We start from the raw sequence: 13,635 nt of genomic DNA, 5'->3' as shown, positions 1-13,635 counted from the left end.
CGTGGGCCAAAGGGAGAGAGAGGAGAGAAGCATGACAAGGGGAGAGAGATCAGAGACAGGGACCCAGAAAGGCATGGGGACCCTGGGGCTGCACTCTGTTCTCAATGATCATAAGCACTGGGAGTAAAACACACAGGTCCTTGGGCGTTTGTTCTGGTTTATTTGACAGGAACAAGTAGTTCAGACAGTGGGGGCGGGGGTGCACTCCTGTTGACATCCTTGTGCTTTGGTCGCAGGCACAGTCTCTGACAGAGGGTTGAGGGAGCAGGAGGCACAGCCCAGCCCACTCTCCCACTCACAGGATGTTCATGCAAATATTCCCGCAGAAGGTTGAACAGCATATGTTATTTGCCTGACACTCTTTGTCATATGCACACGGGCGTCTGCACATATGTATGTTGACGGGTTTCTCACAGATCTTGATTTCTCGTGGTAGCTGTGTTTCTGAAACAGAGTAAGAGCAAGGTCAGTGGAACCAGGCCCCTAGAGAGCACCTCTCTCAAGCTTAAAGCCTCCTCCGAGACCCCAGAACCCAGGTCCCACTCATGGCATTCTTGGACTTTTCAGGGAACTCACTTTCTGGCCCTCAGCAAATCCTGGTGATTGGTAGTATCTTCAATCCTATTCTCCCCATTCTCCCCAACAGATCTCAATGCCTGGGCTTCCTGGACCCTCCCCATCCTCCTGCACCAAGACCTGTCTCCCACATTAGTCACGGCCGCAGAATCTACACTCTGACCCCGAGAACTCAATGAAGTCTGAGACATCTTGCAAACCACCCTCCACTCTCCAGAATCTGCAGGGTCCAGAGAAAAAGAGGAAGTTACTTCCTCTCCTCACTGTCACTCCACTACCCCTGCCCCTTCCCAGAAAATACCACTTTCAATATTTCCCTTCCACTGCCACCATCCTAGTCCCTCTGATGATAACTTTAAATTGACCCTGTATACCCCAAAGTTTGCTTTCCCAACATCCTTTTATTCTACACCTACTCCCGTAAACGTCTCTGGATGTTCACTGGTTACGTATAAATCCAAGAACAGTTATTTTGTTTTCCCATCTGACTCAGCCCCCGTGTACTTTCATTATTGTGTGTACCATTTGTCTCTGGATGTTCAGAATGGAGAATAAAAAGACGTATGTCCCCCTCCCCCATCACTATTCCCAGAGCTGAGGAAAGGGGCTGGAGGGCCACGGTTTGGGAGGACCCAGAGTCCTCACAGTGCTGTGGTCAGCGCAGGATATGCTGAAAGGTTCTAATTTCCAGGTCCTCCTTAGACTGGACACGGCCCCTCCTGCCTCCTCCCCATCCCCGTCCCTCAGTCCATCACCTACGCTGCATCTCCTTCTTTGTGGATCTTCTTTTACGGACCCCTCCCTGGGCCTGCAGCAGCAGCACACAGAGAAGCAGGAGGGGCAGCAGGGCCTGGGTTGGCATGACTCTGCAGAGCAGTGAGCTCTAAGTCTGGCACAGATTTCCCTGGAGAGCTGGGGGTGGCGAGGGAAGGAAAGAAAGAACAGGTTATCCTGGGCTCCTCCCTGCCTCTGCTGGCCAAGCCAGGGAGTCCTCGTGTCCTCCCTTCGCCTGCCCCCTGCCGTGGCCTGCTGTGTGGACTTGGGCTTCTGCAGAGATGACTCCTCCTCTCACATAACTAAGCCTCCCCTTTGCAAACAGAATATTTTCCTGAAAGATGTAATCTATTTCTACTTTCAAATACAAAATAATTTACAGAAAAAAGAAAAGAGAGAAATGTAATTTTAAAAAATTATGATAATCTTATCGCATAGAATTAACCTGTGTCTCATTGTGTTATCTTTCTAGTTTCTTTGCATATTTAATGTAATCAATCTTTTATTTTCTCACATTTTGGTTCACCCACCTTTTGTTACCCATCTTGTTCCACCCTCATGTAAATACTTTAGAAAACATGGGTTTCCATAATTGCACGGCTCTCACAGTAAATGCCTATTGTCAAGCATTTGTGTTGTACTAGTTATTGATTATCTAGACAATATCATCTTGAGCATTTTTACTCATAAATCCTTGATTTTTTTAAAACTAAAGTAAGAGAGGTGGAATTTGTGGGTGAGAGAGTAAGTAGGTATTTTAAGTATAAATAAATAAATAAGCAAACATACATACATGTATAGATATATATATAGAGAGAGAGAATTTGTTTTTCTTTTTTTTCTTTTGAGTTCATAATAGTTTACATCATTGTGAAATTTCAGTTGTAAATTATTTCCTCTCTATCACCACATAAGTGCTCCCCTTCACCTCCTGTGCCCACCCCCATGCCCTTCCCCTGGTAAGCACTGAACTGTTTTCTTTGTCTGTGTGTTTGTTTATATTCCACATATGAGTGAAATCACATGGTGTTTGTCTTTCTCAGTCTGGCTTATTTTGCTTAGCATAATACCCTCTAGATCCATCCATGTTGTTGCAAATGAGATGATTTTGTCTTTTTTTATGGCTGAGTAGTATTCCATTGTATATATACACCACGTCTTCTTTATCCAATCATCAGTCGATGGGCACTTGGATTGTTTCCATGTCTTGGCTGTTGTGAATAGTGCTGCAACGAACGTCGGGTTACAGATGTTACTTTGGATTGTTGGTTTCAAGTTATTTGGGTAGATACCCAGTAGTGGGATAGCTGGGTCATATGGTAGTTCTATTTTTAGTTTATTGAGGAATCTCCGTACTGTTTTCTATAGTGGCTGCACCAATTTGCATTCCCACCAGCAGTATATGAGGGTTCCCTTTTCTCCACAAACTCTCCAACATTTGTTGTTTTTTATCTTAGTAATTATAGCCATTCTGGCTGGTATAAGATGGTATCTCATTGTAGTTTTGACTTGCATTTTCCTAATAATTAGTGATGTTGAGCATGTTTTCATGTGTCTGTTGGCCATCTGTATGTCTTCCTTGGAAAAATGTCTCTTCATATCCTCTGGCCATTTTTCGATCGGGTTTTTTGGGGTTTTTTTTGTTCTTGAGTTGTTTGAGTTCTTTATATATTTCGGAGATAAACCTCTTGTCTGATAAATGATTTGCAAATATTTTCTACCAGTTGGTGGGTTGTCTTTCTGTTTTGTTCATAGTTTCCTTTGCTTTGCAGAAGCTTTTTAGTCTGAGGTAGCCCCATTTGTTAACTTTTTCTTTTGTTTCCCTTATCCAAGTAGACACGGTATTCGAAAAGATGTGGCTAAGACCAATGTCAAAGAGCGTACTGCCTATATTTTCTTCTGGGAGTTTTATGGTTTCAGGTCTTACATTCAAATCTTTAATCCATTTTGAGTTAATTTTTTGTGTAGGGTGCAAAATAATGGTCTACTTTCATTCTTTTATGTGTAGCTGTCTAGTTTTCCCAACACCATTTATTGAAGAGACTTTCCTTTCTCCATTGTATGTTCTTGGCTCCTTTGTCAAAGATTAACTGTCTGTAGATGTGTGGTTTTATTTCTGGGCTTTGAATTCTGATCCATTGATCTCTTTGTCTGTTTTTGTGCCAGTATTGTGCTGTTTTGATTACTATAGCTTTGTAGTATGTTTTGAAGTCAGGGATTGTGATGCCTCTGGCTTTGTTTTTTTTTTCTCAGGATTGCTTTGGCTATTTGGGGTCTTTTGTTGTTCCATATAAATTTTTAGATTCTTTGTTCTATTTCTGTAAAGAATGTCATTGGGATTTTGGATGGGGTTGAACTGAATCTGTAGATTGCTTTAGGTAGTATGGACATTTTAACTATGTTTATTCTTCTGACCCATGAACATGGAATATCTTTCCATTTCTTTATGTCTTCTTCAGTTTCTTTCAATAATGTCTTACAGTTTTCAGTGTTCAGGTCTTTCACCTCAGGAATTCATTTTTGAAATAAACCTGCTTAACTCAATGGAGGATGAGTGTCAATTTCCTCAAATCCTGTAAGACACTACAGTGTAAATGGGGAGATACTGGGCAGGAATCAGCCCCTAATTTTCTATTAGAAGTTGGATAGGAAAGGAAAGTTCATAGGTTTTCATAGGTTCACAGGTTGCTCAGGCAAATGTGGAGTTGAATCCTGACTCTAATATTCGCCAGCTGTGTAACCCTAGGAAAATCCTATAATCTCTACAGACTCAGTGTACCCATATTTTCTTGGCACCTCAGCTGTGAGGATGAAATAAGATGACATATATAAACACCTTCAAGGTACCTGGCACACATTAGGTGCTCACATAGGCCATTTGTCTTCCTCCCAATTTACTTCTCAAGCACACATAGCAGGCTCCAGGGATCAGAGGAACTCTTTTATCTTGTAGTCTAAGTTGGATATTAAGACCCAGCCCTGGAAGAGGAATCTAGAAAGGAAAACTTTTTGGGCTGAGAATCAGGAGACTGTGCTTATCCAAGCTGATCCATTGACTCTGTGTGAATTCGTGGCATAGCCATGAGTAGATATAGGAGCTCAGAAAGCACCCATTCCAAATACTGGCCATGAACTGTCTCTGCTCTCTTAAAGAAAAGAAAATGTGGAGAAGTTGTTTTGGTTTCATGGAGCGAGGAGGTGAGCTCTGATCAGGGAACTCTTCCTAGTCTATGAGGCTAAGAGTCAGTTACTCTACTTCATCCTTCAACTTAAATTATTTCTTCCTGTCAACAGCTTCCACCACCTACTCCCTTGAGGGACCTCTCAGCCCTTTCCTTTCTCCTCCTTTCTCATCCTCCTCGTCTTTTTTACTTGTTCATTCTCGTGTCTCTGGGAAGATCTCCACAAACTGCTTCCTATTTCAACATTTTCTGGGTGGATAGTTTTACCCAAAGACACACAATCCTCACCCTCTAACTTGAGGTCAACTGTATAGTCTTCCTTATCCAAAAATGATTCCTGAGTGATTCTTAAATTTTCATTGCTAGCCATTTTTTCTGTGGAGATTGGATCCCTTTAAAAATTCAAATTCCATATGACCTCAGTATCGCAGAATTAAAAACAAAAACAATTTAAGCTCATAGATACAGAAAACAGATTGTGGTTGCCAGAGGTGGGGGCGGGGCCTAAGTGAAATGGATGAAGGGAGTTAAAAAGGTAGAAACTTCCAGTTATAAAATAAATAAGTCCTGGGGATGTAATGTACAACATGATGGCTATGGTTAATAATACTTTATTGCACATTTGAAAGTTGCTAAGAGAGCAGATCTTAAAAGTTCTCATCACAAGAAAAAAAATTGTAACTATGTGTGGTGATTGACGTTAACTAGACTTATTGTGGTGATCCTTTCACAATATATACAAATATCGAATCAATATGTTGTACAACTAAAACTAATATGTCAATTATATCTCAATAAAAAATGCAAATACTTGTGGAGTAAGCAATTACTAGGACTTATGGAGAGCTCAGGAATGGAAACTATGAAAGCAGACACCAACAACATAATCTTACAGTGTTAGGAGAAAACAGATACATTATAGATCAAAGAAATACATTGTGTGTGTTATATATATGGATAATATATATGTGTGTACATATATAAAATAAATGTGTGTGTATATGTATAGGTATGTGTGTGTGTGTGTATATATATATATATATGTATATGAAGAGAGGGAGAGCTGTTGTCTTAAATTCTGCACAGCTTTCTGCAGACCCATTGGCATGATCCAGAACCAAGATGGGCAAGAATCCTAGGAGGAACCTCCTTGGCACTCATCAGTGACTGTGCACCTCAAATAGATCATTAAGGATCCCCAACATCTGGGCCAGATACAGAGCACGGGGCTGTGACTGGCCTGCATGGAACATCATTTTCCTGCCGTATAAAGCAACGTCCTGGGAATCCGTAATTCAATCATTCTAGGTTTGGCACCATTTGCAGTCCCCATCAAAGTTCCCTTCAGTTTGCTCCCACACCTACATATCCAGGTCTCCAAATTCTGTCTTTTGTCTTTGTACTGGTCCACCCTTCTCAGCCAAGCCCCTGGGATCCTGGCATATATTTCCTGCTGCTTGATGCACCCAACATATCTTGGGAAAAGCATTCATACGTGGACATCTCCCATCATTGTATAAATATTCCTGTAGACAAGGTTTGGGAGAAGGATGTTTGCTCCTTTGGAGGCCTGGCCCTCGCCCTCTTGACTCTACTTTTTTATAATGAGTCCCAAGTCGTGTGTATGTGTGCCCAATATAATGCTGCCCTCTGGTCATTGGTGAACAAATCTCCCCACTCCTCAACTCACAAACCCACACTGAGTTCTTGGTGTTCCTTTTGATCCCTTCACTTCCTTCATTTGCTTGGTGGGCATCTATCTTTTCTAAAGTCCTTCCTATTCAGTCTTTTTTTTTTATTCACATAAAAGTCACAGCGCCTTTGGGGGGGAGATGATGTTATGCTTTAATTAGCAAAAGAGAATCAATACAGGGAAGGGTGGGACCTTAAATAGCGCACACAAGTTAAAGGAAGATACATATCACACTGTCCTTCAGTGCCTCCCTATGGATGGACTCAGATACATCAAATAAAGACCCTAGACTTAGGTCTGTTGGGGGTGGCCAGAGCTGCCACCCAGGTACGCAATGTTCCTCCTAGCTTAGCAGGAGATACTGCTCACATCAAAGAAAATCCACTACTTCTGTATCAGTAAGTATCAAAGGAAAGAGTCTCTGATATGGCCAACATGTAGTTCCTGAGTGGAACTTAAAGATCTGCCACAGCCAAAATCCCCATTAAGTTCCAGGCCTTTGAACTTTGTTTTTCTGCTGTTCTGCCCCCTATTCCAGGCCAAACCGCCCCTCCAACTCCCCAGGTGAGAGGAGGCCAGATAAAAGGCCTATCAGCCGGTTACTGCAGACACTCAACTCAGACACATTCAGAGGTATGTGGGGGTAAAGGTCTTGAGGCATGAGCTTTTATTTGTGGCTTGCTTGGATGAATTCCCTGCCGAGGTGACGTCAACACTATTCCTGTGAGGTGGGGATTATTTTCTCTCTTGTTCAAATAAGAAAGTTGAGAAAGAGGTGACATGAGCTGTCTGAGGTCCCATAAGTAAAAGGGGCAGAGATGAAACAAGATTTCAGCATTCCTGACTCTAAGTCCAGTATTCTCCCTTCTTTGACATTATCTAGAAAGCCCAGGATCCTGAATTTTGGGGGGAGCAGTAGTTCTGTGTCTTTTGATGCCTAGGGACCTTCTCATTGTCCTACACTCAATCTCAGGATGGCCTAAGAATTCACCCAGAACTCAATATATGAATAGGATCCAGCCTGGGCATGATAATCTTCCTCTTCTCTGGGACCCTTTAGTACACCTGAGGTGTGCAAAGAAGGGCACTGGGCACCCCCAGGATCTTGAACACCCTTTAAGGTAAGTAAGGAACTCAGAAAATTGGACTAAGACTGAAGCCTTTTAAATTAACAGATCTCAAAGCTCTGGGAAACTTGGGTGTAGAAAGATATCTTTGAATACGAATAAACAGGTTCATAGAACCCATTGCCTTGGATTTACTGTGTTTCTGTCACTGTGTGCCAGTCTTCCTCCTTCTTTGTGCAAAAGGCAGGAGCCAGGAATCCAGAGGCCATCCCAACCCTTGCCTTCCTTAACTCAGTTACCTCATATCTCTTATCCCCACCTTTAAGTGGCTAAGAGGCATCTGCTTTGCACATCTGTCTTGCTATGTGCTGGTACCTTCAAAGGATCAGAACACTCTGAGTCAGGCTCAAGGACTGTGTATCATGCCACTGCCAGCTGGCTTCCCTGTGCAAAAAATGTGAGTGATTCATAGGATTTCTGGAAGCATACTATACTCAAAGAGAGTTCTCCTTTGGCCTGAAGCCTCACCATTCATCTTGCATCCTTTGATGGAGATATTGCTCAACGGTAAGTGAAATCTCAACACGTTAACCTGGCAATTTTCCTTCATCAAGCCATACTGAGGTAAGCTGGCAGGGACGTGGATTCTGAATGGGGAAGGTCGGAGAGCAGATATAAGCATCTAAGAATGGAAGCTCCCCAAACAGCTGATCTTTTACATTTTAAGGATGTCTCTCTTCCTTTTCTTTCTTGTCTTTCCCAAGTCATTTAAGTCCAATTTGCCTCAAAGTCAATGCATCAGTGATTCACGTGCCTAATGCTTGCATTTTTCCAAATTTCATGTATTTTGAGAGGAGGATGAGTTTTCAAAGTCCCCTTTGAAAAAATTTTCATCTTTTAAATGCTCTCTAGTGTTACACTTGCTTTTGAGCAGAGGAATTTCGGTTGATTCATCTAGAGCAGCGTTGTTCAGTAGAACTTTCCGTGATGATGGAAATGTTCTATGTCTAAGCTGTCCAATATAATGGCCACTAGCTCCATGTGGCTATTGAATGCTTGAAATGACTGGAGACTGAATTTTAGTTTAATTAATTTAAATAGTCGCATGTGGCTAGTGGTTACCATACTGGACAGTGCAGTGGAGTCTTCTGCTTGTTGAAAGCTTCTGAACAAATATACTTTCAGGGAGAGGGGCAATCACTACCTTCTTACTGTGTAACTCATAACATCAGAATTTTACCCTTCTCTTGGACTCTTTTATTTTCCTTCCTATTTGGTTTCAGGAGAGTAAAGCAACAGATAAAGGATGAGGGGGACAGATGGAGGAGAGTTTGGAATTTTGAATGGTAATTAGGGCTCCTCCGCCTATGCCCCAACTCCCTGATCCCCTCAGCTGCTAGTTGTCAGCAGGCTATTTCATCTTCTTCTGCTTTGTTGTTTTCTCCTTAACACTTACTACCATCTATGTATTTCCATATTATCTTATGTAACTCGCATGTCAGCTCTATGAATGTAAGGACTTTGGTCTGTTTTGTTCACCACTATATTCCAGTGCCTAGAACTTGGAATGTAGTTAGGCATTTAATCAGCACTTATTACATGAATGAACTCCCCCTCCACTCACACAGGCATAAATTCTAGACAGATTAAAATCTTAAGTGTAAAAAAAACGAAAAAATGGAAATGAAGGTGGTTTTCAAACATCTAGAGGAGGAAGGAAATTCTGCACTTAGTACTGATAGCTAACATTTATGAGTGTACGCTATGTTTCAGGCCCTTTGCTTAGTGCTCCATACACATCAGAGTATTTAACCCTCCCAGTAACCCTACGAGATGAATATTGATATTATTTCTATAATGCAGATGAAGAAACTGAGGCTCTGGGAATTACATGATTGGCCTGGTTTCCACAGCTAAAAGTTGGTGGGGTTAGGATTCTAGCTCAAAACTATTTGACTCTGGTGTGTATGTTCTTTCCTCTCTAAAATACTAAACAGCAAACAGTATGATGACAGAAATGACCTTTGTATTGCCTAGAGAAGGACGGGAGGTGGGGAAACATAACCCTAATGTCCTGTTAATGGGAGTCTAACCCACCCCTCAGAGAGAAAAACATGGCACCAATTATCCAAAGCCTGAAATAGAGAACACATTTTGCCCAGCAATCTTTCTCTACTAACTCATACTACAAAAACAATAATATATGTGCCAAAGCTTTGACTATAAGGAGGTTCATCAGGAGATTTTTATTACAATAAAAAATTGGAAATATTCAAGTCTTCATGATCTGGGGAATGATGTCATATTTACAATTGGATTGTTGGCCTAACTTGTATGATGTGATTGCATTTTTTTGCTTCCTCTCTTCTGTATACTTTATTCAGAATGACTAGTTATTTCCTTGCTTCTTCAGGAAAACTTAGATAGGTCCCCACAAATTTTGTGTGACTCTTCAGTCGTAAAACATCTTCTCACCTTGATAATTAAACTGTGTAGGCCCATGTAATTAGCAACAACTCAATAAATTGTTTAGAATAGTGGACTCTTCTTTCCCTCAGAAGCTCCAGTTATGGAAGATGATGTGGTCAACATGTCTCTCTTGGGCTCTTTGTGATTCTCTTCCTCCACCTCCACATGGCTAAAAAAACCCCTTTCTGGTGCCTGGGTAGTGGAGGGAAGCAGGACCAACAAGAGGGAGTAGGAGAGTTCTTACACAATAGATAATATCAGAAGCTGGCATTGTGCTTCTGGTCCTCTTTCATGGGAGATTTCCAGGGTTCATTGGAAACACAAAACAGCATCTGGCCATTTACAAATCACGTATTTCCAAACTGCAGCCCACTTGTCTGCCAACTACAGGCCACTTTAGCCAGATTCCCTACCCTTTAGAGTCTTCAGTCATGACTCAAGTATACAGTGTCCCCACAAACTTCTGGGGACACACAGTCAGCTCTGAGTAGCATCCACAAAGCCTTTTCTCTCAACTTGGAATTAGAAAGCAGCATCCTTGCTTCCCCAAACAAAGCTTTTTACTGATAAAATCTCCTTCAAAATCCTTTCTACGACTCCTTCAACTTTGGATTGTCTACATTGGTGAAAGTTTTGAGTCTCCTGGCCATTTCTTGGTCATCATCTTTTCTCAAGTCCTGCTGAGTAGTCCATCTTATAACTCACTCTGCAATCACTCTGGTACTCTCTCTTAGGGTCTTAACTAAAACTTCCATTATATCATCCTATTACATATATTCTTAAATGAAAATTCAGGGCACTTAATGTGTTCTATTTTTACAATTTCATAAAAATAATGACCACAACATAATAAGATACACATATACTGGTTATCTCTGGGTGGTGGAATTATTAATGCTTATCCATTTCCTCTTTGTATTTTTTATTGTTGTTTTACAAATTATACAATCTGAAGATTTATTGCTTTTTAATCAGAAAAAAAGCAATGCATTTTTAAAAGAAACAATTTTGCAAAGGAAGGGGTCTGCAATGTGAGATGAGGAAGAAGCCTGGGGAAGCCAATGGTTAGCTTGATGTATTGTTAGGTGCCAGAAGGTGAAAAGAAAAGTAGGAGAAAGAATAACACAGTATTCACTAGCCCTTTTTCTCTCTTTCCTACTCTCTTCTCCTTAATTCCTTGTCTTCCCCTAGCAGCATTGGGAGAAGATCTGTCTTCTGCCAGAACTTAACCCAAACACACATAGAGACTACCATGAAGCCCTGGGTTCGCCTATTCGTCATGCTCAGCTGTTGGGTTGTGATGCTCCTGTCTGTGCTGGGAAGCTTCAGGAACAAACCTCCCTGTAGGCTGTGTGGCAAGGGAGGTGGGTGCTCTGTCCAGACCTGGGATGTCTAGCATAATCCACTCAGGGTCCACATTTTCAGGATTATTCTTTGAAGGATAAGAACGCTCCTTGAAGCAGAGACATCCAGGAAGATTAGGTTGGATGTTCCCAAGCTGGCATCCCTTCAGCCTCCCTCTCCCAGCTCTGGAAGCAATAACAGGTATAAGAAAAGGGATTGTAGCTTTTGTCCACATTCCATAAGCTAGCAAGAAATAATATTTTCCAGTGTCAGACCACCCTGGGTAGAGGAAACATCGCCACAGTTTCCCTCTGAGCCCATCTTTTCAGAATCTCTGTGCTTTATCTGAATGAGCTTTTGATGAGTACCAAAAGGGTAATATTTTGACACATTGATTTAGTTTGAAGGGAAGAGTCTTTTAGAACATGAAAAAATGGACAAGACAAATAAAGGGTCTTTATGAGTCAAAATTTGGCATCATAAGATAAGAAAATGAGGACAATGAAGGGACTGAGAGGGCAAGTTGTGGGCCAGTGAAAGATATGGACTCCAGGGAGAGGCTGAGTGCTTGAGCGGGATCAGCAGGTTCCTATTCTCCCCCGGCTCAGTTTTCCATTTTGCGAATTGGGTATGGAAATTGCAGCCAGAGGATACACAGGCTGTGAAATTTAAAGTTATACGAGAATAGATTTGGTGAGGTGGTATCATATGTGGGGAGGGTGTCCTAGGTCCTCTCTTCAGAGAGCGCGGAGAAGGTCAAAGGTCTGCGATGCTGTGGGGACATGTAGAGAGACGAAAGGCGTGTCATGCAAGGATCATGTCCTGTGAAAAGACATGGGCTAGAATTCGAGGAAGGGATTTTCTTGAAAGGCAGAGAAATACTTTGTGGCTTGGAGCTCAGGTTCTAGAGCTCAGGGATTGTTAAGCTTTAGAAAGGTTTCTTCTCCAAGTTGTGGGTGGATGGACCCTGCCAACTTCTACCACCTCAGTTCTAGGTGAAAGAAGAGAAAGTGAGCAGTGCTGGGTACAGCCTCCATTAAAGTATTGTGGAAAAAGGTGCACTAAATTGCAGGGATGTTTACGTCCAAATCATACATGTTGCTGGACCTTCTGTGGAAACATCTGCTTGGACAATGAGTGAGTGGTTGGTGGGAAGGTTGGGCCTAGGCATGCTTCCCCACTGCTTCTCACCTTCGTTTGGAAGCTGTGACTTGGAACAAAAGATTGCAGTCACCCAAACCCTGGTCAAAGAAACAGGCAGCTTAAGGCAATGCTCTCCTGTCTCCACACACCTAGGCTGCCACTCACTGCAAAATAAACCAAGATACCAACATGGTGGGGCCTCTATTTTTTTTCACTCTTATTCAGTTCCCCTAAAACATCACCCATCAATTTGTTCATCCATTCTTCGTCTAAGACCCCAATTGGTGCCTCCTGAGTCTGGCCTCTCCATTGGCCCCTTGTCTCAGTCAGGCCCAAGGGGACACCGTCTCTGCCTGTCTGCTCAATTGGCAAATCTCTTGGGAGAAATTACTTAAAAATGAGCAAATCCTGATCTTACAGGAAAAATTCTCATTCCCATTAACTGGGGCCAAGAGTGCTATTAAGTTTGAGGATGGATATCTCCCAGGGTTCCCCGACTTTTAACCATTTAACTTTTGTTTTCCAGAGAACCCTTTAAATCCATGCTAAATCCACACTAAAATAGCTGGGCCACCACTAGTGTGGGCTGGAGCACGACTCTGGTCTGAGAAGAGCGCTGCCTGGCTCCCTGTGGGGATACCCACCTGCTCCAGGGGAGGACCTCTCTGTTCTCTCCTTGACCTCTCCACCCTGAGAAGACTCAAGTCTTTGCCAAATAAACCGATACACTGACTTGAGGGCTTTGCATTTTTTTGTACTCCGTGCCTGTGACTCCATTTCTCTCACAGTTGTTCCCATCCCACCATCAGCACAGACACCCAACTCTGCCTTCCCAGTTAGTCAGGTAGGCCCATGGCTATAGCAAAAATACACAGACTTATAAAAATCTCATGGGGTTAACACAGTACAAGTTTATCCTTATTCACAACACATTTCACTGAGGGAGGTCAGTGAGCAGGCACCCATGCCATGATTCAAGGACCCTGGTTCCTTCCATCTATAGCTCCATCATCTCCCAGAGCCTCCTATGTATCTAGCCAGCATATGAGAAGAAAGGGAGCATGGAGGCTCATACAAAAGGTTTTTAAGGGCTGGGTCTAGAAGTAGAGTTCATTATTTCTACCCACATTCTATTTGCCATAATGTAGTTATATGGTCCCATTTATTTGCAAGAGAGATAAGGAAATACAATCTAGCTGTATGCCCAAGAAGAACATAAAAAGGGATTTGGTGAGCATATGGCAGTCTCTGACCTGTCTACTTATGCAAAGCCAAACTTCTCAACCAAGACCCAAGACCTTGGCCTCCCTCCATGTCACTCTGTCCAATGGAACAAGCACCCTCCTGGTAAGAATTTAGCATCTCCAGTCATTAGAGAAAGCTTTCC

General features: G+C 42.3%; 2 protein-coding genes across 8 annotated transcripts; one reads left to right on the top strand and one right to left on the bottom strand.

Moving 5' to 3' along the window:
- Positions 1-140: 140 nt before the first annotated feature.
- On the bottom strand, positions 141-1,593 carry WFDC10A (WAP four-disulfide core domain 10A). Its single transcript, XM_003363938.5, has 2 exons — positions 1,336-1,593; positions 141-444 (listed from the first exon to the last, which is right to left on the bottom strand). The coding sequence occupies exons 1-2, from the start codon at positions 1,436-1,438 to the stop codon at positions 296-298; spliced, it is 252 nt and encodes an 83-aa protein (XP_003363986.2). The 5' UTR covers positions 1,439-1,593; the 3' UTR covers positions 141-295.
- Positions 1,594-6,440: 4,847 nt separating this feature from the next.
- Positions 6,441-12,980, top strand: WFDC9 (WAP four-disulfide core domain 9). 7 transcript variants are annotated; one of them, XM_070247169.1, is made up of 6 exons: positions 6,441-6,623; positions 6,764-6,858; positions 7,199-7,346; positions 10,953-11,125; positions 12,095-12,242; positions 12,775-12,980. In XM_070247169.1, exons 3-6 carry the CDS (start codon positions 7,231-7,233, stop codon positions 12,806-12,808), a joined length of 471 nt encoding a protein of 156 aa, XP_070103270.1. In that variant the 5' UTR covers positions 6,441-6,623; positions 6,764-6,858; positions 7,199-7,230; the 3' UTR covers positions 12,809-12,980. The 7 variants fall into 7 exon arrangements, with proteins under 7 accessions (XP_070103270.1, XP_070103269.1, XP_070103266.1 ...); XM_070247165.1 differs by lacking the exon at positions 6,441-6,623 and having other exon boundaries at positions 6,842-6,953; XM_070247168.1 differs by lacking the exons at positions 6,441-6,623; positions 7,199-7,346 and having other exon boundaries at positions 6,758-6,858; positions 10,956-11,125.
- Positions 12,981-13,635: the final 655 nt, after the last annotated feature.

The sequence above is a fragment of the Equus caballus genome, chromosome 22 (genome assembly GCF_041296265.1).
Source record: "Equus caballus isolate H_3958 breed thoroughbred chromosome 22, TB-T2T, whole genome shotgun sequence".
NCBI classification, from domain to species: domain Eukaryota; kingdom Metazoa; phylum Chordata; class Mammalia; order Perissodactyla; family Equidae; genus Equus; species Equus caballus.
The sequence above is the reverse complement of the archived record's forward strand: the minus strand, read 5'-3'. Positions and strand labels throughout refer to the sequence as shown.